This window comes from Pollachius pollachius (genome assembly GCF_949987615.1).
Source record: "Pollachius pollachius genome assembly, chromosome: 19".
NCBI classification, from domain to species: Eukaryota; Metazoa; Chordata; class Actinopteri; order Gadiformes; family Gadidae; genus Pollachius; species Pollachius pollachius.
The window spans coordinates 18,085,031-18,111,830 of NC_136952.1; the positions used below are offsets into that span (position 1 = coordinate 18,085,031).

General features: G+C 46.4%; 1 protein-coding gene across 1 annotated transcript; it reads left to right on the forward strand.

Annotated features, from left to right (window-relative positions):
* Nucleotides 1-857: 857 nt before the first annotated feature.
* mss51 (MSS51 mitochondrial translational activator) lies at nt 858-13,790 on the forward strand (the record flags this gene model as incomplete). The annotated part of the gene is made up of 6 exons (XM_079756879.1): nt 858-991; nt 2,190-2,339; nt 3,976-4,100; nt 5,111-5,677; nt 12,658-12,751; nt 13,604-13,790. 6 exons carry the CDS (start codon nt 858-860, stop codon nt 13,788-13,790), a joined length of 1,257 nt encoding a protein of 418 aa, XP_079613005.1.
* Nucleotides 13,791-26,800: the final 13,010 nt, after the last annotated feature.

Below are 26,800 nucleotides of genomic sequence, written 5' to 3' on the forward strand. Positions count from 1 at the left end.
TGTCTGCTTCTTTGACAGCCTGCCTGGCTGGTGTCTCACTGGGTAGTTTGGCTAGAGAGGCAGTAGAGTAATGCTGGAGATCTCGTCAGTCAGACCTCTGCCTTCTCTCTGCGTGCTAAACCAGCCCTTTTTAAAGCCCTCCGAATATCAGCTGTGAAGCGCACAGGGCAGGGTCCAGGGCGGGGGAGAGGCCCAGTGAGATGAGGCCTCCTTAGGGTCGTATCCCTAGGAATGGAGATCACCACACAGTCATGGGAGGCTGGTCGGAGCCGGGGCCAGCTAGGGTTTCATCACCATCACATTCTGAGGCTCACATGCAGCGTAACTGAGAACGCAGCGACACATGCCACAGCTCGCTTAGTGTCGGCTTAAAACTGCTCTTATTTTAGGAAGGGGAAAATAAGGATTAAATGTACTGATTCTTGAAGGACTACTAAACTTGAATATTGTGGAGAAGTTTATTAATTTTGATAATTTCATTAATAAAGTGAATCTCATATTACATAGATTCATTACACCCAACCTGAAATATTTCAAGCCTTTATTTGTTTTGATTTAGATTACTATGGCTTCCAGCTCATGAAAACCCAAAATTCAGTATTTCAGAAAATGTGAATATTGTGAAAAAGTTGAATATTGTAGACTCAAGGTGTCAAATGCTAATTTACTCAAAACAATTGTATGAACTACTAATGAAGTTATGATAATTATTGTATTCAAGGGGTCCAGGGAACCATATACATCTTACTTCTAAGTTCTTTGAGGTGTGTCAGATTAGAAAACCTTTGAGGTTAAAAAAACAACAACCACTCAATTATCTTTTTTCTTTGACAGTAGAAATACAGAAACCACCCAGCATGGCAGCGCAGAGCCCAGCTCATGGCAGCGTCTTCTCTAACCAGACGGGATTTAATGCACTGGAATCCAACGTTCCCGGGCTGGGAGGGGTCATCCTGGACCAGCTCAACATGAAAGACTATGGAGAGTACAGGTACAACATCAGACCCCACTAACTGTGACAGGAAGGCCGCTCCTAAAACCTTTACGACCAAGACCTTAAACACTCCTTAACACCTTTTCACAATAGACCTGTTAGAAGAGGACCTACCAATCCGATCATCTTCACAAAATAGACCAATAAGAACACCTACATCTGACCAATACAGGATCTTAACAATCAAACCCTCCACTCGACCGATCCAACGCGCATATCTAAGAAAAATACCTTTATCCTATAGAAAACTAACCCATAACTAGCGAAATGCACAGGAACGTTTTTATTCCTCATAAGGGGCGTGGCCCCTTCAGACCCGTATATAAACTAGATGTCCACAGACCGGCTGTCTTAACACACCTTAAGGCCCAAGTTTCTACTCCATCCCACCGGGAATGGGGAAGTTGAAACCGACGCTGTGTTATTCCTCTACTCTAAGGTCGGAGGTCAAAACACCCTTTTATGACCTTTCAAGATGAGGAATGCTGCAAAGATTCATACACACGTTCCCCTGGGTCCCAGGAATCAATATCCCAGATTGCACTATCCCAGTCAGCGCAGCGGCCCAGACCGGCTCGGTACAGCCAGAGGGTTAAACGGGCACCGCTCATGAGGGGCTCTGTCAAACAACCGGCCCCAAACCTTCTTTCTGTAAGAAATTCTCTGAGGTCGGGCCAAAGTGAGCCCGCCCAGGTTGCTGTTCGGAGCGAGAAGCTGTGTCCCTGACCCCTAGGTCACCTGATTACATCACTTCCTGTAGGGCTAGATTTAGAGTATATTTTCTACTAATTTTAGTGAACCTTAATGCCCTGATTCATATAGATGTATAGACCAGTCTCTATCCCACTCCCAAGACATCCTGTGCCCCCACATAAAATCAGTGTTTGTGCCACTTATTGTATGTCTATGACCTCCATGTTGATTATTTTAGGAGAATTTCATTATGTTTTTCGTCTGCCTTTAACTTTATTGATTGCATTCACGCTTCAAAAACATGTAAAGCCGCAATAATGTGTTGAATGATTGTCTTGATAAACAAAACTTCCCAAAACACTTGATGACCAACGATAACATCTGCTCTACGGACTTGAAGAGCTCAGTTTTTCCTCCCTCAAGATGCAAAGAACTGCTTTTGTGGTCAATTACATACACTCTACTGATGCAGCATTCAATATGTCTTTTTGGCTGCCTGCAGGGCTGCTGTTGAGGGAAAGACCAAAGGAATCTCCTTCAAGAACTACAAGGAGATGTTCCAGAAGATGGAAGAGACCTTTAAGTTCTGCACCGGCTGCAGCAAACTGCCCCACAACCTGTCTGGAGCAGAGACCCTCAAACGCTGTGGGAAGTAAGTCCACGGGTTAGGGCCGGTTTATCCTCCACGACATGGGTAGTGTTGCTGGGGCATAGTGTTGAGAACTTTACTACTGACTCTTGAAATTCTATCTAGAGTCAATCACTAAATGGGATTTGTTGTCAGATACGTGTCATTCTTAAGGCAAAGGTAGGGATGAGTAAGGGAATCTCGCTTGAGGTAGAGGACAGGTAGACTGCAAACCTTTTGACTGGTCAACACCCTGACCTCTAGACCAGGGGTTCCTACACTTGGAAAGATGTGTCCCACCTGAGCAGGAACTTTTCATCACATGTGATGAATTTTTCTCTATTTTGTTCTACAATCAAGTAAGTAAGAAACAGTTGATGAGGGCCATCCTGCATCAGTAGGAACCATCCCATTGACGGTGAGCTTTGCCCGCCGGTCTCCTCTGGTCCAGCATTCTCTCAGGATAAATGTGGCCTGTTTGCTGTTAAATGTCATGGCATCTGTTTGAAAAGGTGCCATGTCCTTGGAGCCTCAGTAAAAACAACAGCATGCGAGTGTTGGACAGCATCCCGGCCAGCTCTCTCATGGATATGCTAGCCAGGTTTCCATCCCTAACATCGCTCTATCTAGAGCAGTGTCCCAAATCCTACCTACCTTATATTTCCTCTTCACTGTTTTTAAATAGAAGCACAACTGGAACCAGAACTGCATTGATGGAGCAAGATTTATTGACTTTATTGATGCACCACTTCAATAGAATATGTTTTACAAGCGACTTTGAGTCCTGGAAAAGCGCTATATAAATCTTATTTATTGTTATTATTAATAGCTCACTATTTGTGGTAGATAATGTGTCACGGCATTAAACATTTTCGGAACCCCTTTCCTAAAACCTGGAGCCATAGACCAGGCCTTTCCCCCGACATACCTCTGGATTGAGTTACTAATACACGCTTTGTGGTCTATGACCACATATCATCCTATATAGATGGGTACACCATGCACCCCTCACAGACCACACACACACACACACACACACATACACACACACACACACACACACACAGATAGTCAGCCATGCACCCCATACCATGTACCATGTTTGGTTTATTTCCTCTCTTCATGTATGGTGAGCAGGTCAGGAGAGAGCAGGTGAGGAGTGATGCATCACTAGCTGAGAAGGTCACACAGGAAGGCAGAGGGCGATGGCGTAATCCTCTATTTGTATCTTGGCACGGTGCTGAGACAGAACGCTCCACGTTCTGTGCTGCTAATCACTCGGGCCCCTTCCAGCGGCGGCATGTGATTAGCAGCACAGAAGCTCCACACCTCAGCGGCCACTCACAGGTCGCGCGGCAGCCAGCTCACTCATGGGGCTCGTCTCTTTTGCCAATTGGCTCTTACTTTGAAAGCGGTGAGTCACTGCTCTTGACCGGCGGAGGCAGTTGAGTGGCTGGGGTGTTCAGAGTTCATCTGCAGACCTGCGGATGACCCTTTATAATAGCAGATTTTAGTCAGACCTCATAAAAGGCTCTCCTTATGCCAAAAAAGACAATGATTTTGGTAGAGATCTGACTAGCTTTTTCTCTTGGCCTTTCTCTTCCTCCCGCTCCCGTCCTCTCCCTTCCTATCTCTTCTCTCCCCTCCTTTCCCCTCCCAGGTGTCTGAATGTGTACTACTGCAGCAAGGCGTGTCAGAAGGAGGACTGGCCTGACCACAAGAAGGCCTGCAAGAAGCTTCGCCTGGTGGCCATCGACCGCCTGGTGGAGTGGCTGATGTTCACTGGTGAGAGACACTCCCCTCTGACCTGACCCTCCCCTGTGACCTGACCCTCCCCTCTGACCTGACCCTCCCCTCTGACCCTCCCCTCCCCTCTGACCTGACCCTCCCCTGTGACCTGACCCTCACCTCTGACCTGACCCTCCCCTGTGACCTGACCCTCCCCTCTGACCTGACCCTCACCTCTGACCTGACCCTCACCTCTGACCTGACCCTCACCTCTGACCTGACCCTCCCCTCTGACCCTCCCCTCCCCTCTGACCTGACCCTCCCCTCTGACCTGACCCTCCCCTCTGACCTGACCCTCCCCTCTGACCTGACCCTCCCCTCTGACCTGACCCTCCCCTGTGATCTGACCCTCCCCTCTGACCTGACCCTCCCCTCTGACCTGACCCTCCCCTCTGACCTGACCCTCCCCTCTGACCTGACCCTCCCCTCTGACCTGACCCTCACCTCTGACCTGACCCTCCCCTCTGACCTGACCCTCCCCTCTGACCTGACCCTCCCCTCTGACCCTCCCCTCCCCTCTGACCTGACCCTCACCTCTGACCTGACCCTCCCCTGTGACCTGACCCTCCCCTGTGACCTGACCCTCCCCTCTGACCTGACCCTCCCCTCTGACCTGACCCTCACCTCTGACCTGACCCTCACCTCTGACCTGACCCTCCCCTCTGACCTGACCCTCACCTCTGACCTGACCCTAATTTCTTACCCTTGACTCTCAGCGGATAGTAGAAGGTAGGTAGGGAGTTTGATTCCAAGCTGAAAGGTTCTGGGTTCAATGCCAAATAGTTGCAGTCTAATCGAGGCAACCTTGATTAGACAAACAGTCAAATATCTCTATAGATATATGTGTATATATATATATATATATATATGTATATATATACACTAATATATCTTTATATATGCACCCAAATATATTTATTTATATATATAAATCTACATATCTGTATCTATAAACATTTATCCAAAACCAGACATGTTGTGTGAGCCCCGACCCTGTGTCCCCCCAGGAGACCTCCCCGTCCCCACGGAGCCACAGTGGAGCCGGCCGGTGGCGGAGGTGGGGAGCTGGGAGGCCTGGCTGGCCCTGCAGGGGGGCTTCAACGCAGCCCTGGACGGAGTCCTCATCTCCCCCAACATGGACACCCTGTGGAGCAACGTGGACCGGCCGCGGCCCGACGCCGCCGACCTGCGGGACTCGGTGTGGCGCGTCCAGAGCGAGTTCCTCTCCCGGGTGCTGACCGTGGTGGCCGCCCTGCAGCGCTTCGGCCTGGACCCCCGCGACAAGCCCCTGACCATCCACCTGGCAGGGGCCTCTCTGAACGAGACCATGGGGGCCCGTCTGACGGACTACGACGAGCTGAACCGCGCCTTCCCCGGACACCAGGGGGTGGAGGTGGTGCTGGTGGGGCCGGAGGTGGTGGAGGGCCCCGTCATCAGGCCCCCGCTCAGGGCGTTCGGCCCTGAGGAGAGGGTCTACATCAGCGCCTTCAAGGGCCTCTACCACAAGTTCTGGGAGGAGCTGGTGGAGACGGAGAAGGCGGCCAGACCGGACCTGGTGATCGGCTTCCATCCCGGTACGTAGACTCACCCGGCTACCCTGACATTAATGCTAATCAGCAGCATGTGGCAAGCTGATCCATGCTGGTAAATAGGTTCACCAGATTTGGGCACTTCCTGTTACATGCGGCGCTCTGTTTCCGAGGAGGTAGCGTGTTGGGGCCGGTTTACAACATCTGTTTCCTGTCTGGTGGCCGTGTAGTCGTCAGTAGCCTCTGACAGACAGCGTTTCTAAAAATGAGCGGATCACTGAATACAGACTCGGTGGTATTGATTCAGGGCTACCAGGCCTCAGACATAGGCTGGGATGGCAGGAGAGAATAAACCTTGTGTCAGGATTGAACCACATGAGGGTTTACCACCTTCTGTCCAGAGTCACTGACCTATGATTCATGAGAATTTGAACTTAGACCTGGTTGACATTTTGAACTTTGATCTGGTTAATGGGGTGTCTGGTTTTATGGGTTGGGTGACCTCATAAGTAAAGAATCGGGTTTTTATCGTCCCCACCTGGATAGAACAAAATAATGGATTAAAGAACCTAAAGCGAAGTCAGATTGGGATTGACTTCATGCCATCTCCTCAGAGCATGTCCTCGTGGTGCAGTGCGAAAGGTAGGAATTCCATCTCAATCTGCCTTGGCTTTAGGTCCTTTACTCAAATTAAGCTGTTATTTTGGCTTGTTCCGATGAAATTAACTATTTATTTTCAGATTTCTTTGAATCAGTTAAAGGCCATTAAGCCACATTAAGATAAATTAAGACACATTAAGATACATTAAGCCCATTTAGTTCAACTCATTTTCAAACTGGGAAATTGCTTCATTCTTTCATCCCTTTCATCCAGCCTCATTAATTTCTTGTTTTCGCCTAAATTTCACCTCTTCAGATTTTTTCAAAATATTTCTCAAATTCCTTGAGACTTGCTATCCTCATCATAGCATGTCCTTATGATGCAGTGTGAATGGTATGAACTTCAACTCAATCTGACTTTCTTTAAGGTAATTTAGCCACATTAGGCTCAGTATTTGTGTCATTTTTATCATATTTAAATTTTTAAATAATTAAAAAAAGATTAACATTTTGTTTTCCATTGTACAATGACTAATGTCCTCTCGTACACCATCTGCACAAGTTGCAAAGTGGGAAATCTCCCAGCTTTCTTGCGGCATTTCGAAGAGGAATGCCCACTTTTGGTCGGTCCCACTTGGGTTCTGAGAGTCAACCGAGTTCAGTGAGGTTGACCGTACCACTCGGTAAACATAGATGGCTGCGTCCATAAAGAAATCTATTTTTTTTGTATTTGTACCACGTTGGTAATTTTAGTGTTGATTTTAAATTCTCTTACACACTTGATTACAATGCTGCTTTAATACGGCCACCAATTTATGCATTGCACGGCCTTGCTGTGCGTGCAATACAAGGCTAATGTAGCTAACAATAACAATGACCGGCAAATGATTCACAAAGACAAACATGAACGCTATTAGTGCTACAAGCCAGGAAATTATGTCACAGAGCAACTTTTGCGTGTGGTGTACGAGGCATCTCGAACACACAATATGTCCTATAGGGCAGTAGATGTAGGAATTTTCGGTTTTTTAATTTAAGAAAGAAATTCAATCTGGAAATCGAGGAACACTTTCTAGTATGTGTGGCTTCCCAAACAACAGGTCTCGGTTTACAGTATCATATTTGACTCTGAACCGGCTTGAGGAGCTGTATATTATTTTTGACAACTTTTGACGAATGAAGTGGAGGAACCATGGTAACTTGTATGTTCATGTAAACAGACTAGTGTTCAGTATTCTTCAGAAGTGACAGCTGACGGTTCTGAAGAAGACTGCAGGAAGTAGTCGAAACATGTCAGGTACAAACAAATTAATACTAGTCTGTTTACATGAACATACAAGTTAATATATCAAGTTAGACTAAATGAACTTTTTAGAGTTATGAGTAATCAAGGTGTTCAAGGAAGGCTGCTGGAGAAACATCCTTGCACATTGTATGTTCCATGTGGGGAACATACATTGAAGCTGGTGGTGGCTGATGCAGCAAAAGGGTCTGCAGTGCCATCAGCCAGTTTGGCAATGTACAGAATCTTAAATCTTGGGCAATCTTGTGGACCATGTGAAAGCAGCAAATGCCCTGACCAAGGTTGAAGCTCAAGCTTTGGCAGAGGAGCTTGGGTCATACCGCCTTCACATTTGCACAGTGGTATAGTATGATTTCCTCAACCAAGTAAACCATGTGAGCATGCTCCTGTAGTCTGCCACAATGCTGCTTGATGTGGCAGTTGACCTCATCATGAAGGTAAAAAACCTCACTGACAAGATATAGAGACACAGGCTTTGCTGCAGCTCAGGACTCTGCTAAAGATGTATATTAGGAGATTAATGTGGAGGCTTAAATAGAAATGGTTGAGAAGCACAAGGAAATACTTTGCCTATGAAGCCTATCTGAGATGCCATGAGGAGGCTAGAAATTGCAACGATCAATGCAGCACTTTCAGCACTGGAGACGAAGATGACATTGATTGAAAGGAACTGGCTCTTGAAATCAGCAACTTGCCAAGCCCGCCTTCGGTGACATGACTGCACTGGAGCGTCTCTCCTTCATCCACAAAAAGCAGCTGAAGGAACTGTAACCGATCTGTGGATGGCCCTGGGAATGCCTGCACTCTCCCTATGACCGTGACCTCAGCAGAGAGAAGCTTTTCAACTAAAGCTCATTAAAACCTATCAGAGGGTCATTCCTGGGACAGGATCGCTATAATCAGCATCAATCAGGAGATCGGCAAGCAGCTATCGTACGACTACATTATTGACTGTGGTCATACAGATCTTTGCTAGCGAGGGGATACTAGCCACAACCTGCTGAATCACAAGTAACAGACCCAAAATGGTCATGAAGGGGGGTTAGCGTTACATGTATATAGTTCAACATTAGCCAAAACATATATATAACATAACAAACATGTATATTATTGGTTTGTTATGTTTTTTTTATAATTTGAACTATTATATAGATTATACTGTCATTATTTATGTTCATTTATGTTCATTCTGTAATGTAACAAAATAACTTATTCAGTTTTTTTTGTGGATAAGAGATATTTTTATGTATTTAGTAATAATCAGTTGCAATGATGCCTTTATTTTTGATTCCTTAACAATTTTGTTCCTAACATTTTGAAAAAAACATTTTAAGGAAAATACAGCATCTGTCTAATTTATGCACATTTGTGAGATGTTACAATGCAGATTCGGTAAATCCTGCAACTTTTCAAGAACTTCTTGCTGTAGGGGAGCCCCAGTGTTTCCAATTTAAAGTGTTCTAAGTGTTAAGTGTTTTCTTTCCTTTCTGTATGTTTAAATTGCTGTGGTCAACTTGAGTTGTTTAGCTTGAATTTGAGAGAAATTAATGTTTTTCACAGATCTTGCCTCTCTTCCTCATGATGTGCACCAGATTTATGCATTTAAATGTTAAATGAATGCCATTGGACCACCTTAGAGGGTTTGGAAACCCTGAATCATGCATCCACAAAATAGGGGCCCCGAAACAACACTTGACATAAGGCGCGCAGATAGCTTGAAACAGCCCTGCCTACTGTAGTTAAGCACAGTCTTAGTTAGGAACCTGCTGTTATGGACGTACTACATGTTGTACTACATGTTGCATTTTTTTCATAGGAAGTACCTCCCAGATGAGTCAGGAGTTTTGGCGAGGAGATCTGTGCTGCATGTTTCTTAAGTCCGACCATTTAATGGTCATCAGAGAGAAATCCGCTCTACAAAGATATTGGAGAACGCTGAGGACAAATAAGACAATACTGAATATGTAGATCAAGTTGGCATTGTTTTACAAAACTGACACCCACCTCTCACTGGTGGATTTTGAGGGATCCTGTCTGGCTTTCGGTATTTCCTCCTGACAAGAACACAACTATTCTTAGAGTTGAACCAATACCTCTGTCTCAGTATTTCAGAGGGCAGCCACCACCTGCTCCAATTCAGTGAAGGAGAGCTCCTCATGGCAGCCCATTGCTCTCAGGTTCACCATTCCATTTGTGGCTAACCCTGTACCGACACAGTCTGTCCATTAGCCACTCGGCCTGTTATCCAAAAGAGCTGTTCTGTTTCTGTTGAAGGTTCTTTATTTTGAACTTTCATTTTTGATGCTTTATGATAGAGTGAGATAGACAGGAAGGAATGGGAGAGAGAGGGGAGGACATGCAGCAAATACCACGTGCAGGAATGGAACCTGGGTCGCTGCGATCAGGACTAAGCCGGAATGGTATGCGCTCTACCGGGGAGCCCCTTGGCCTCCCTCCTTGACATCTGTGATGCAGAGCCTTGGGTCTTGTAGCTTTTTATGAGTTGGTCAAAAACACAAGCATTGTGGTGACAGAAAAAAAAAAAAGCACAGATAATCTCAGCAGCTCCAGCTTTTTCTTCATCCTCAAAAATCCTCTTCAGTGACGATGGACTCCAGAGGATTGAAGATTGACGTAAGAGCTGACTTGAACATGACCCAGAATTTCACACCATTCAATGTACACAAAGGCAGAAAATGCACACAGTCGAATTCCACTGACAGCTGATTGCAGGCGTGCCTGCAGGCGATTGGAACCATATGAGCTGGGCAATAAGCTTTGAGAATGGGTTGTTGGCACTGCTCGATAACTGTAAATGGAATGGTGTCTTCCAAAGTGGGCATTGGCATTATCTGCTGCATAGGCTGCATCGGAGTCTTACGGGACAGCCCGGCTAATAAGGGACAATTGGCAACCCTATGCCCCAGGCATATTCGCTCTAAAACAATTCCACAGGGTTTGAAACAAGGATTAACTGTTTTTGTGAATGGATGAATGGTGAGTCACTTTAAATGCTCCTGTGGCATGCAATTGTGGGATGGCCTTATCGCCTTTCCTTTGGTAAAGGATGATCCAGTGTACCTAATTCTAAAGGAGATAAGAAAGGCAAATCTCCTTAGCATTAAGGGAATTCAAACAGCACTTATCATGACTGCCATTAAGGTACTTCCGTTTCATTTCAGCCATTTGGGAACCTTCCTAAGTAAGAAGGATTATGGTAGGTCCTATCACTTATTTTGAGTTACTTATGTAAAACATATCGGGCACCTCTACATTCTGTCTTTGTACATTGTACAATACAATTCTGCAAGTGTATTGCATCAATTAGTACCACCATCCCATACAAATTAATATATGACATAAACAGCCCCTGAGGTAAGGGCTGATGTGCTAGAAATCCAATGCACCAAGGTGCATGCAGCAGATCAGGTAGCCATGCAGTGCTTTAAATAGCTCCGGGAGGAGGCTAGCCAAGTGCTAGAGGAGCTAGCCAGTGCTGCTCGGATCAGCAGTGTCTCAGCTAGCAGCTAAGCGTCCAGGGAAGCTTAATATACAGAGAGCCTGACTGCTCGCCCTGACAACTGTACAGACTCTTGGGGTAAGGGGGTAACCTGTCCCTGAGCACAGATGCTTTGTCTATCTGAACAAAGCTGGGATCTCTCCGGGTGATACAACTTGTGTCATCTTGGGTTCCGGGCCTGCCCCTGCTCCATTTCCTTTTCCTTTGTCACATATTGGTGGATACCCTTTCACCCAGCCTCACCCTTTCACCTTCGTTGATACCCTTCACCCAGCTTCCCTCATCCTTTCACCTTTGTGAATACCCTTGTCCATTCCACTCTGTGTTTTTCAATGCATATCTCATTCACATAGAATACATATCTAGAAGTTATAATCCTTCTAAGGGTATAGTAAAATTTTCCCACCCATGTCTCTGTATTCACTGTCTAACCCCTACCTGCTCCTTAATGACCTGTCTCTGTGTTCACTGTCTAACCCCTACCTGCTCCTTAATGACCTGTCTCTGTATTCACTGTCTAACCCTTACCTGCTCCTTAATGACCTGTCTCTGTGTTCACTGTCTAACCCCTACCTGCTCCTTAATGACCTGTCTCTGTATTCACTGTCTAACCCCTACCTGCCCCCTTAATGACCTGTCTCTGTATTCACTGTCTAACCCCTACCTGCTCCTTAATGACCTGTCTCTGTACTGTCTAACCCCTACCTGCTCCTTAATGACCTGTCTCTGTATTCACTGTCTAACCCCTACCTGCTCCTTAATGACCTGTCTCTGTATTCACTGTCTAACCCCTACCTGCTCCTTAATGACCTGTCTCTGTATTCACTTTCTAACCCCTACCTGCTCCTTAATGACCTGTCTCTGTACTGTCTAACCCCTACCTGCTCCCTAATGACCTGTCTCTGTGTTCACTGTCTAACCCCTACCTGCTCCTTAATGACCTGTCTCTGTATTCACTGTCTTACCTCTACCTTCTCCTTAATGACCTGTCTCTGTGTTCACTGTCTAACCCCTACCTGCTCCTTAATGACCTGTCTCTGTGTTCACTGTCTAACCCCTACCTGCTCCTTAATGACCTGTCTCTATGTTCACTGTCTAACCCCTACCTGCTCCTTAATGACCAGTCTCCGTCTAACCCCTACCTGCCAAATGGCATGTTCAGTGTAAGTTCCTTTGATTAAAAGTGCCTTCTTATACACTTTAATATACTGTGATGTACTGTTACCATTTTATTATTTATAATTGATATTGTTTATACCGTCTGTTCTGTTTGCCGTGTTTGTTCTGTTGGTCTTTACTTTGGCATTTACTTTAGCATCTATTTTTGTTTTCATCAGTCCTTTGTATGGTTATTGTATTGTATCTTATCCTGTGTTTTCCACTGCTGCTGGGCTGTTGTAATGAAGGAATTTCCTCTCCAGGGGATTATTAAAGTTGTTGTCTACGTGGCCTATCTAAAAGTGACTGCTGCCATACCTTACCCACACCTATCCAAAAATAGAACTACACATCATAAATACAAGCACTGGCAAAGAGACCCACAGTGACTAATCAACACTATTAAGCAACTCTTCTACCTGTTGTGTGGTGGTTTCCATCCAGGTTTCCATGCCAACCCTGGTCTTCTAGAGGGCTGGATGCCCACTCTGCTACTCCTGAGCGATTACAACATCCCTACTTTCTTCAGCATGTTCAGGTCAGTCCCTAGACCCAGTATGCTGCAACACAACACACCCAACATACCACAACACAACATCACAACATACAATAATACAACACCACATAATACAACAGCAGAACACACCATAATACAACATATACATACAAAATACAGAGAGAGAGAGAGCGAGAGAGAGAGAGGGAGAGAGAGAGAGAGAGAGAGAGAGAGAGAGAGAGAGAGAGAGAGAGAGAGAGAGAGAGAGAGATCATCTAACCCCGCGGCTGCAGGCATAGTGCCAGTCAACGTCTTAACAGCAGAACATGGAATCTGTCAGGTTAACATCATGACTTTAAAAGCACCTAATGACTTCCTTTAACAAATTAACAAGTTCATTTTTTTTGAGATGGACGGTATTTGTTGTACCAGGGCAGTATCTTTAGTGTCTTTTTCTTTCTTTCGTTTACGCTATGCCGACCCGCTTAGCACACGTTTCTCCATTTTCACTGTGAAATTGACCGTTGACCAAGAACTACGACATTGTCACGCCTTTTTTTAAATGTGATATATTTATTTTGCTAATCAAAATAATTCAAATCCTTTTATGACCAAAGACTGGGCCATTTGAATTTTTTATAATAAAATAAATAAATATATTTATATATATATCAACCCCCCCCCCCCCCCCCACACACACACATTGGCCAGGGCCCTGGAAATGTGCCCACTATGCCCATGCGGTAATCCGTCATTGACCATGATACAACAGCACAACACACCATAATACAACAGCACAACACACAATAATACAACACCACACACTACTCCACAACACATAACACACCTCACTCCACCACCAGACCCTTGTCTCAGTGTCTGTTGTCTACCCAGCGATGCAGAGCTCCAGGCTTCGCTCGGTATCCTCCATGACATGGAGATCAAGGTCCTGGCCAGCGGACCCAACCCCTTCAGCTCCCACAAGCCTGAGATGGTCCAGTCCAGTCCCAACAAGCCCCTGGTCTACTGCAACTCCAGCTTCCTCTGCTACCAGGGCCTGCTGGGGTCTGCCACCAGCTAGCAGAACATCAGGACCTGAATCGACTGCAACTCCCGCTTCCTCTGCTATCAGGGCCTGCGGGGGCCTTCCTCTGCTACCAGGGCCTGCGGGGGCCTTCCTCTGCTACCAGGGCCTGCGGGGGCCTTCCTCTGCTACCAGGGCCTGCGGGGGCCTTCCTCTGCTATCAGGGCCTGCCCACAGCTAGCAGAAAATGGCAGCATCAGGGTTAGAAGCTTTGCTGCTGTCCTCCAGAACAGAAGCTCCCGACCAGGCCGGTTGTGTACGAGAAAAAGTTCCTATTTAAAATATAATTGGCATTATTTAGGATTTGCTTAATTGTTTATTCATATATATATATATATATATATATATATATATATATATATATATTCTTATTTATATTTTTGGAGAAAGAAAAAAATTGTTTGTCTGATTAATATGAGCCTGAATCCATGATTATTTTTTTGCCACCCTATCGTGGAAATTACTAATACCATTAATAATGTGTGTGACATTTTTCATAATTATTCCTTGCAACTTTGAGTTGGTGTGCCTTGAATGTGTGGCTGGGATACTAACGGGCCAGCCCTGAGATGGTTGTGAACCAATGATGTAGAGCCAGGGCTGCGGAGCAAAGTGGGCGCTACGAACCATTGATTTAATGTCATTGCTTGGGTTGGTTTTAATGAGGTCATCATGGTTCTGCAGGACATAACGGATTCTCTCATCCTACCCTTCTGCAGTTTGGGGCCAAATGTTATCCCTCATACTTCTTGGTAGTACTTCTCTGAACGTATTCAGTCTAATCTGTGCTCTCTGAAAGTGTTTCCTAATTCAATTCAAAACCAATTATTGGCCCTGCATATGTTTGTTATTGTCGGCCCTTGATGTTTATATGAGTCTGTATTTTTCAGAAATATTTTCGCTTTATCTTTTTTTTTTTTCCTAGTGAAGTACTAAAATGGCAATTTAAAACCTATATTCAAAGGGTAGAACATGATGAGATACTCGGGCTGAAATAAATCGTACCCACCAATAGAGGTGCAGTCTCGCTAGTTCTGTTACCGTCTGCTTTAGCCTCATGCTGTCCTCTATTGGGAGAAATGTGTAACTGCACGCATTAAACACGAAGGGGGTAGAGCAATGCATAGCACCAGGGGCCTTTCTAGGTTTCATAAACATCCGGGGCTCAGCCAAGAGGGCAAATGAAAATGGATATTGTTAAAATGCGCATGCAATTTTTTTCATAATGCTTTACCTAAATAAACAAAATACGCAGTTTATTATAGCTTTAAATAGCTTCCTGACTGCTGTCCTGCTTATCCCCAATTTTATTGTATGCTTAATTGTTCATGCAAATTTTTTCACAATTCTTTACCTAAATAAACTAAATATGCAGTTTATCATAGCTTTAAATAGCTACCTGACTGCTGTGCTGCTTATTCCCAACTTCCCAACATCTAAAATATTTATTATTTCAGAGTAAAATGTGAGACAGACCTTATTTATATACCGGTATATATATATATATATGGAACTGACTGCGGATAGGATAGGTTAATTCATTTGGGGTGGTAAACAGTCTGGTTATCTTTTTAAACAGTTTATTCTCTTGCCAGAAGCACTATCTAGAAGGACTAAGCTACTTCATTTTGAGATGTCCCTGGAATCCCCATGTTTCTTTCTAAATAACTAACTACCATTAGTGACTACAATCATTTCATCACTCCTATATTGAATTGAATTAATGCATTCCATAGATACCAGTAAATACACCAATAAATATTGAATTATTATGTTTTACTTTATTTTTTTACCCTAAGACTATATTCAGGGCTAATTAAATAATATCCGGGGCCTTAGCCCCGAATAAAACAGCCTAGTCACACCACTGCATGACACCAATTCACCTGGGAAAATAGGCTAAGTAAGGTAGAATATCGATGGAGCGTCATCTCGTAATCCTATTAGCTAATTCATTAGTGACCTTCAATTAAGAAATTAAACTTAATCTCCGAACCGTGACCTTGAACTTTCATATTAAACAAAGCTACAATCTGATCGACAGATTCCACTTCCATGGCAGAATCACGACTTGACCTGAAAAATAAAAAAGTTAAAAGTGTGTCCATATAAAAAAATTGGCGACCTATGCACAGAAAACCTTATTTGACCTAGGGGTGTCTAATGACTGCTCTGTTTTGACCATAGACTGAAACGCTTTTTGACTAGTGACGTCTCCCATTCCTGCTTTGCCCGAAAAGTGTCTGGATGTGGAACAGAACTATTCAGAAGAAAAGCTACAGGTTGTTATATCCATCCGTCCCAGCACCCGGCGGGAACTAATCCAGCGTCTCCGCCTGGGCTGGTCAAAGAGTTGACTCCAAAAGACCCTCAGAGGTAAGAGGATTAAAGGTGTTCTCAGTTCCTATGCCAGTTGCTTTGAGATAAATTCCCAAACCAATGAGGTTCCAGTTCCTCCAATTTCCCGGCGACCGTCGAGCAGAGGGACTTGCCACGGAGGCAAGCAGAAAGGCTCCAGCGGACCATATTAAATGTTAACCCAAACACATAGGGTTATTATATATTAAAATGTTAATTAACATGGTTACAAACTGCATGGGTCATTTGAACCAGCAGGATTTTGCTTGATTATTATTCTGCTGTGTGATCGTCAATCATATTTTTGTCCCAGAGTTGTTTGGTAATAAAAAACAAAAACAAAATATTATTATTCAATAAAAAATTAATGCAGGGTTATATCTTTCAAACATACTCTACTAAATCATACAATGACCAGGATATAGTCCTTAATCATCAGAGATTAAGGAAACAATTGAAGGACTGGGTTCTGAGACATCAATCCTACATGAAGTGGGTTCTCCTGGGTTCTGTTCACTATTCTCAGAGGACCCTGGCTGGCCAGATACAAGTTATAGATTACATTCATACAAATACCATGCACACAATGGGTTTCCCCTTTTAAATGACACCGTGGGATGGACCATGTGATCCTTTAACCTGCTCCCGTCATAGGGACTTATATTGATTTGAGCCACTCCATTTCCAGTGTTCCATGCAGCAACCAGCAATCAACAGGCTCAGTCCAGTCCATACTGGAGCGGTCCCACAGGATCCGGTCTGAACCGGCTGTAGAACAGGGCCTGGTAGAGCAGTCCAACTGGATCCAGTCTGAACCGGCTGAAGAACAGGGCCTGGTAGAGCAGTCCCACCGGATCCAGTCTGAACCGGCTATAGAACAGGGCCTGGTCGAGGGGTGCCACAGGATCCAGTTTCAAACGGCTGTAGGGGTTTTGTGCTGAAGGGTTTGTGCATTTGAACCGTACTAGGGTTTGGACATGGCCCAGCCTTATCAGTTTGGTATGAGATGGACCAGGTTCACAACCCCAGGCTGGTGGTCAGGTGGGTGAGACAGGGACCAGGTGCACAACCCCAGGCTGGTGGTCAGGTGGGTGAGACAGGGACCAGGTTCACAACCCCAGGCTGGTGGTCAGGTGGGTGAGACAGGGACCAAGTTGTCAACCCCAGGCTGGTGATCAGGTGGGTGAGACAGGGACCAGGTTCACAACCTCAGGCTGGTGATCAGGTGGGTGAGACAGGGACCAGGTTCACAACCTCAGGCTGGTGAACAGGTGGGTGAGACAGGGACCAGGTTCACACCCCCAGGCTGGTGGTCAGGTGGGTGAGACAGGGACCAGGGACACAACCCCAGGCTGGTGGTCAGGTGGGTGAGACAGGGACCAGGGAAACAACACCAGGCTGGTGATCAGGTGGGTGAGACAGGGACCAGGGACACAACACCAGGCTGGTGATCAGGTGGGTGAGACAGGGACCAGGGACACAACCTCAGGCTGGTGATCAGGTGGGTGAGACAGGGACCAGGGACACAACACCAGGCTGGTGATCAGGTGGGTGAGACAGGGACCAGGGACACAACACCAGGCTGGTGATCAGGTGGGTGAGACAGGGACCAGGTGCACAACCCCAGGCTGGTGATCAGGTGGGTGAGACAGGGACCAGGGACACAACAGGCTGGTGAACAGGTGGGTGAGACAGGGACCAGGGACACAACCTCAGGCTGGTGATCAGGTGGGTGAGACAGGGACCAGGTACACGGCACCAGGCTGGTGATCAGGTGGGTGAGACAGGGACCAGGTACACGGCACCAGGCTGGTGATCAGGTGGGTGAGACAGGGACCAGGGACACACCAGGCTGGTGATCAGGTGGGTGAGACAGGGACCAGGTACACGGCACCAGGCTGGTGATCAGGTGGGTGAGACAGGGACCAGGGACACAACAGGCTGGTGATCAGGTGGGTGAGACAGGGACCAGGTACACGGCACCAGGCTGGTGATCAGGTGGGTGAGACAGGGACCAGGGACACAACCTCAGGCTGGTGGTCAGGTGGGTGAGACAGGGACCAGGTACACGGCACCAGGCTGGTGATCAGGTGGGTGAGACAGGGACCAGGTGCACACCAGGCTGGTGATCAGGTGGGTGAGACAGAGACCAGGTACACGGCACCAGGCTGGTGATCAGGTGGGTGAGACAGGGACCAGGTACACGGCACCAGGCTGGTGATCAGGTGGGTGAGACAGGGACCAGGTGCACGGCACCAGGCTGGTGATCAGGTGGGTGAGACAGGGACCAGGTACACGGCACCAGGCTGGTGATCAGGTGGATGAGACAGGGACCAGGGACACAACAGGCTGGTGATCAGGTGGGTGAGACAGGGACCAGGGACACAACAGGCTGGTGATCAGGTGGGTGAGACAGGGACCAGGTACACGGCACCAGGCTGGTGATCAGGTGGGTAAGACAGGAACCAGGGACACAACCCCAGGCTGGTGATCAGGTGGGTGAGACAGGGACCAGGTACACGGCACCAGGCTGGTGATCAGGTGGGTGAGACAGGGACCAGGTACACGGCACCAGGCTGGTGAAATAGTCTCTACATTGACCACACCTTGCAATTAGGGCACCTTCATGAACCATTCATTAACATTAGTCATTGCAGTAATAATATTATCTTACAGTTAATTAACACTAAACTAATGGTCTAGTTATAATTTACAAATTTTGGTCATATCCTTATGGTGCTCATGTTAAAGTGGCATCACTGAGACTTCTATGTGATATATTTTTAAATGAGTATCTCTGGCTGAATTCCTCGTCTGGGTCCATGGCCGCTGATTGAAGCCCTTCGTTTGCAGTATGAATGTCACCAGACGGTTTCATGTGCCCACACATACATCCTTTGTATCCCTGGGAATGATTGCTGCTTATCGCCAAAGTTATCGACCATAGAGAATGAAATGGACATTTTTGGAGATTTTCTCTTTAAATAAGGTATTAATATATACATTATTAATAAGATAGGGGTAACCCTAATCCTAACGAAAAAACCATGCTTATCCATTATAATAATTATATTACTGCATGAACTCATGTTAATTAATGGATAACTAATGTACCCTTATTATAAAGTGTTACCCAATCCTATATGTTGTCTAATCCTTCTAGACAACATATTAGAAGGCCTAACCTATATCTCTTATATAAGAATTGGGTTATTTGAATTGGGGAATACACACTCTCTCTCTCTCTCTCTCGCTCTCTCTCTCTCACTCTCTCTCTCTCTCACACACACACACGCACGCACGCACGCACGCACACACACACGCACACACACACACACACACACACACACACACACACACACACACACACACACACACACACAGTACCATGCGGATCCACCCATGTTTCGTATGTGTCGTTTTTTAATGAGCGACCCCAGACACTAATCAGGCTAAAGAGTGAAGCTGTTTTTTAAGCGAGGCGGAGCAGGACGCCCCCCAAGAAAGTTGTCGGGATGAAATCCAAGTATCCGAAGGTACAGGGCGGATACCTACATCCGTGACAGACCAATCAGCGATTTGAGTGAGGTGACGCTCACTATGCCTTCGGACAAGTGATAGGTCGGGAACAGAGAGGTCCCACCCACTGTACCCTCAGACCCTGGAACCCGAACCACCACCAAAATGAATGATGGGGGAAAGTGGGAGGAGATAAAAGTTAGACTACTAGACGTAATTTCTCACATGCCCACTGTAGTTTCATCCTAGTAGTGGATCACTTTCTTGGTGCGCCAAGGATCGATATTAAAACCATAATGAAACTGAGTTGAATAATAAGCGAGCGTGTTGTGATGTAACATTGATACACTCGGGAATAAGGAAGACATAACTAGATCATGTGAGAAATATTGGAATACTTTTCCCTTTGTCAGAGAGGTATGTGAACCAGCGCATCTCTGCAACCACTGCTTCTCCAGCGCTGCTTATTATATATTAATGTGTTAACCCCAATTATTTTTTGCTAAAAGCAGGGTTATATCTTACAAACGTGCTGTACTGTACATACAATGACCATGTTATAGTCTTTAATCATCAGAGATTAAGGAAACATACTAAATTGAAATACTTGGTTCTCAGACATCCATTCTACATGAATTATGTTCTCCTCTTCTCTCTCTGTGTCTCTGGTCCTGTTGCGGTCGGAGAAGGACGCTGAACATATATACTTAAATACACACATAGTTATATATACTTAACACTTTTATCATTTAAACCCATCCGCCGCACCAGCAGAAAGCAGAGAGCTGTAACTCAAACGGCCTTGTGTGTGGGTGTATTGTTTCGAAACGGCAGAGTCTGCGCAGTAGTACACACTGTTGTCATGGCGATACTAAAGAAACAGCAGCTCATGGGTCGCGGGTTCGAATCCCCCCTCAATGCCCCAGGAGACCCTTTTATCTGACCAAAGCGGTTAACCCGCGTACCCCCAGTTCAACCACTATACTAGTCTATGTTAATAACTTTCATGGTTGTGGATGATACTTTGATGGTGGCTTATTGGCCGGTCTTGTGATGTGATTGTTGGGTTGATTATTGCTGAGCTGGTGGTTCGAGGTGTGTCCAGGCAGTGTCCCAGGACGCTGGTCCTGCTCTAGTCAGGAAAGGGATGCTTTTAGCCCGCAGACCACTGGGCCACGGCCAACACGTGGAAATGACCCACTTCCACAATAGCGAGACAGGAAAACGCCACAGCTCCCTACACAATTGTCGTGAGGGGAAGAATGTGTGTGTGTGTGTGTGTGTGTGTGTGTGTGTGTGTGTGTGTGTGTGTGTGTGTGTGTGCGTGCGTGCGTGCGTGTGTGCGTGCGTGAGTGTGTGTCTGCGTGTGTATGTGCTTGAGTAATGGCCTTTTGCCAAAGTTGGGAAAGTTTGTTGACGTATGGATATTTTCTATTGTAGATGTCATACACACACATATACAATTCTATTACATCTGTAAAATATTATACCTGCCTTACTGGGCAGCTATTAGTGTCCACCAGTAGAATACAGAGGTTGTACTGGGCAGCTCCCGGTGTCCACCAGTAGAAGACTGTGAATGTACTGGGCAGCTCCCAGTGTCCACCCGTAGAAACCAGTGGATGTACTGGGCAGTTCCCAGTGTCCACCAGTAGAAGACTTGGTCACACTGGGTAGCATTTAAAGTTGCGGTTGGGTATATTATACTAGATAGTTATCCGCAGTGCAGCCTTTCAAATAACGTTGATCATAGTATTGTACATCTTCTAAGTTAAATGAAACAAACTAAATCCAATTGAAGACTTAGTCTGACGATAATACAGGAAAGAGGCCAAAGGTCTTGACAGCCGTTGACTTGGAGACCAGGGGTCGGTCAGAACAGATTTAGGAATGGCTGGCAGTTATCAGGAGATCTGCACAGTCTGCTGTTCTTCATGTCCCTTTATGAAGAACATCTAGTTGGCTCAGGCAGACAGGCACTCTGTGGAACTATATTACCCCTCCCCCTCCCTCCCCCTATTCCCTCCCTCATTCATTAATTATAATACAATATGATTGTCAATTAAGCTTTGTGTCATGATAACAGTGGCCTGTAATAGGGTCTGAAGAAATGTTTGCGGAAAGTATTGCAGCTTAGCTCTTTAAGGATAGCTCTGTGAGCTTCACATGGTGGTCTGAGCACTGTGAGGTTAACTGAATTTAGCAGTGTGAGCTTAGAGCTGGGATTTTAGCAATGGGAAGTTAGCACTATTAGGTAGGCACTGTGAGGTTAGCACTGTGATGTCAACACACTGATCTTAGCACTGGGATGTTAGCATTAAGTTGTTAGCACTGCGAGTTCAGCACTGAAAACCTTGACAGGTTTGACAGCACTGTTATCAAGGTTAGTGCTGAAAAATTTGCGTGCCAAGCGCCAGTCTTCCCGAGTCTGTCTGTACTGTCTGTCAGAACACGCCGAGCTGTTTCCACACATGCCTGGAGCACACACACACACACACACACACACACACACACACACACACACACACACACACACACACACACACACACACACACACACACACTTTGGCAACAAAATTTCAGGGTCTGCTTCTGACACATCTTTGACCTCCACGAGTCTCTTTCGACAAGCTATTCAGGATGTCGACATTGTATGTGTTTATCAATTCCAAAAAAACCCCAGCTTTGTGGGCTAAAAGGCAGCTCTCAGGGGCGTCTATTGTGGTCACAATAGACTGACTGATTTATGGACGTCGATTCCTCTGGAGTTCAACCAGCACAGTCTGACCACACGTGTCCGTATCCGCACAAGGCAGAGCGGTGGTGTCCTGGGTCCTTGGTTGGGCCAGCTGGAGCAGCTGTTCAGGCCTCTGACTAATCAGCCGGCATGGTTTGCTAACCAGGTGAATCATAGGGGGATAGTGGGGGGGGCTTAGGATACACAGGAGGAGGAGCCCATGGAACCAGCTGGAAGACGGTTTCCCTTAATGTTACACTGAGGCCTGGGGGCCAGATATCTGGGTCTGGGGGTCAGTTAGGGGGTTCTGGGGCTTAGGGGATATCTCCTAACTGGGAGTAGTGGATGAACTTCTACATTAGCCAGTCTACACATTGTTGATTTGAAACCTTTGGCTTTAGCCTGTGGGTCACTAACTGGGTCTGGGTTTGGTCTGGGGGTCACTAAGTGGTTCTGGGTTTGGTCTGGGGGTCACTAAGTGGTTCTGGGTTTGGTCTGGGGGTCACTAAGTGGTACTGGGTTTGGTCTGGGGGTCACTAAGTGGTTCTGGGTTTGGTCTGGGGGTCACTAAGTGGTTCTGGGTTTGGTCTGGGGGTCACTAACTGGTTCTGGGTTTGGTCTGGGGGTCACTAAACTGGGTCTGGGTTTGGTCTAGGGGTCACCAAACTGGGTCTGGGTTTGGTCTGGGGGTCACTAAACTAGGTCTGGGTTTGGTCTAGGGGTCACTAAACTGGGTCTGGGTTTGGTCTGGGGGTCACTAAGTGGTTCTGGGTTTGGTCTGGGGGTCACTAAGTGGTTCTGGGTTTGGTCTGGGGGACACTAAGTGGTTCTGGGTTTGGTCTGGGGGTCACTAAGTGGTTCTGGGTTTGGTCTGGGGGTCACTAAGTGGTTCTGGGTTTGGTCTGTGGGTCACTAAGTGGTTCTGGGTTTGGTCTGGGGGTCACTAAGTGGTTCTGGGTTTGGTCTGGGCGTCACTAAGTGGTTCTGACTCTCGGCCTTCGTCGTCAGACATGTCCGGCCATATGTTCAGGTCCTCAACTGTTCGGCCCTTTTAAATAACACTGCAGCAGCTCTGTGGTCCAAGCGGTCGCTGATCCACGTCGCTGCTTCCTCCTGCTACTGCTGGAGCTGAAGCGTCAGGCATCAAGGGACCGTGGACCTGTTTCAGAATCCAGCTTAGGAAACTCAAAACCTCTACACACACACACACACACACACACACACAGCCTTGGAAGGCGAGGTGAGGGATTGTGTGTGTGTGTGTGATTCCTGTTCACATGGGTACTTTGAACGGGAATGTAGATGTACTCCTTTGACTCACTAATGCGTCTGTCTGTCTGTCCCCAGGTGGAGCGTCTGTGTACGTCACCAGCAGGCTGTCCAGCTGTAACCGTGGCAGCTGATGGAGGCAAGATGGAGGAACTCCTAGAGTAAGAAACTCAACATCGCGCCTGCATTCTTTAAAGGGGTGATGATCAATGATACATCTAGATGGACACTCCCACCTATGATGTCTCTAAGGCAAAGAGGAGGACAGAATTTCAAACGGCTGGTGATGGCTAATCACACTTACACCTGGTGGCATGATATGCTTCTATGTGGCTCTCCCTTCCTTTCGATGCGGACTGATCCCATTTCCTAACTGCCAAGGCAGCACTGACACTCATGGGGGAACTTTTCTTTTCTCCCTGGGGATTGGCCAGTTTTACTTGTGTTTGTATCGTCCAATGGGGTCGTCTCCATTGGAAGATGGTGGTGGTGATGATGAAGTGCCATAGAAGGATAGAAGATGAAGTTGAAAACATCTGGTCACTGGCCTGATGTTTCCTGTTTCTACAGGAAATGATCCAGGGAAGTGCTCCTCACACCTGCTAGATACAGCTGCTACTGGCGTAGTTATTAGCTTGCGACCACAGTTTGGGACTAGTGAGTGGCCTGTGTTCTACTAGGGCGTTACTAGGGAGTAACTAGGGAGCTAGTAGGGAACTAGTAGGGAGCTACTAGGGAGCTACTAGGGAGCCACTAGGGAGCTACTAGGGAGCTACTAAGGAGCTACTAGGGAGCTACTAGGGAGCCACTAGGGTGCTACTAGGGAGCTACTAAGGAGCTACTTTGGAGCTACTAGGGAGCCACTAAGGAGCTACTAGGGAGCTACTAGGGAGCCACTAGGGTGCTACTAGGGAGCTACTAAGGAGCTACTAGGGAGCTACTAGGGAGCCACTAGGGTGCTACTAGGGAGCTACTAAGGAGCTACTAGGGAGCTACTAGGGAGCCACTAGGGTGCTACTAGGGAGCTACTAAGGAGCCACTAGGGAGCTACTTGGGAGCCACTAGGGTGCTACTAGGGAGCTACTAAGGAGCTACTAGGGAGCCACTAGGGTGCTACTAGGGAGCTACTAAGGAGCTACTAGGGAGCTACTTGGGAGCCACTAGGGTGCTACTAGGGAGCTACTAAGGAGCTACTAGGGAGCCACTAGGGTGCTACTAGGGAGCCACTAGGGTGCTGCTAGGGAGCTACTAGGGTGCTACTAGGGAGCCACTAGGGTGCTACTAGGGAGCTGCTAAGGAGCTACTAGGGAGCTACTAGGGAGCCACTAGGGTGCTACTAGGGAGCTGCTAGGGAGCTACTAGGGTACTAACTTGTTGGCAGCAGCTATGTTTGCATTTTAAATTGGGTGCTTTTAAAGTTGGCACTTTTACGAGTCAACGCTTCATTTGGATGTAACGCCTCGCAGTGGCATGTCCAAAAGCACATTGCGCGTCTCTGTGGTAATGCGTTGATAATACTCAAACACTGCCTGTCAGGAGTTCTTCCATAATAATGCAAGAATGAATTAATCTGTGATGTTCACCTGCTTGGCTCTGCTCCAGTGATCAGAGGCGCCTGGCAGTGTTGTGGAGGGGTTTGGTTTTAAAGGAGATATATGTCTGCCAACTACACACTTCCACCCACGCGAATACTGCATTCACCCCCAGGGAAATCAGAATTGAAAATGGCTCTGCTCAAGATAGAACAAGGATAATAAAAACTGAATAGAAAATGTAACACAAGAAATATAGCCAGGAATTAACATGAACTTTAGAAAATATACACGAATGTCCCACAAAATTCCTGATTCAGGACATCCGAGAAGGGAGTTGAACAGCAAAGGAGCTGTTCAACTGCCTTCAACTCCACCACACTAATATTGTGGTGTTTTAGAAACAACAACAGCTCCTTGCTGTTCAACTCCCTTTTCGGACATCCTGAATCAGGAATTTTGTGGGACATTCGTATTATTAAAAAAGTAGTTTTATTATTATCTTTTAATATGGTGGCGAGACATTAGCTATATGGATGTCCAAATACATACAGTATTAATGTATATACTATATATATATATATATATATATATATATATATATATAGTCTACCAAAGGTCCGCCTCCAGAAGAGTCAGTTCCTCTGTTGTCACCGTGGCGACAGTGACCTATGACGCCATAAAAGGTCAATGTTGCCCGGGTGACAACAGAGGAGAGAGTTGAAAGCCAAACACCCTAGGGTGTCCCCTTAGATACCAACTGCCTCTCACCATGACTTCATCGGAATCCCGCTAGCCCTGTCAACTCTGTAGTAAGTGGCTAGTGGTCTCTAAGATACGGATGGAGGGGGTCTGTGTATGTGCATTTGTCCATGTGTGTAAGAATGTGTGTGAATAGGTCTATCAGCTTATTAATAAGCTTGTATTTGTCTTTTCTTTATTACAGTGTGTGTGTGTCTAGTATATAATGCCTAATTTCTATCTTCCTTATATCTACGTTTATGACAACGAGGCAAGTGCCTCCTATCTGCTCTTTCTTGTGTGTGGGGGCCATCCCACACCGGCCTGTGCTAACACACATGCTTGGCTATATTTTGTCATGTGTCTGCTTTCGTCTCGCTCCAAAGGCTGTCAGAATTGAACTCTGTCCATTGGTGATGAGTCATCTCTGTGACTCACAAAGACCCAGCACTAAGCCCCCCATCCCACCACTCCTAATCCACCTGCGGTGGTGGGTGGCTGCAGGCAGCAGAGGGCTGTTATGGAGGGCCTGGTTCAGCCATGACTCAGCACTTGGAGATGGCCTTGATGGTTTGTCCTAACAGGTAGAGGCGGGAGGAGGAGGAGATACACGTCATCAAGTATTAGACTCTATATATAGCTTACCGTCAGTTTAGTGTCGACTTGGTCACCTGTAGAGCAAAGCCTAAAGTTAAAGGTTCGGTGAATTAAAGGTCCAGCAGAATCGAGTGGAATCTAGTGGAACGGACTTTGCAGAAATGGAACATTACATTAATAAGTATGTTTCAATTAGTGTGGTTTGATTACCGGGTTACCGGGTAGAGCGCGTACCATAAAGGCAGTGGTTCTCA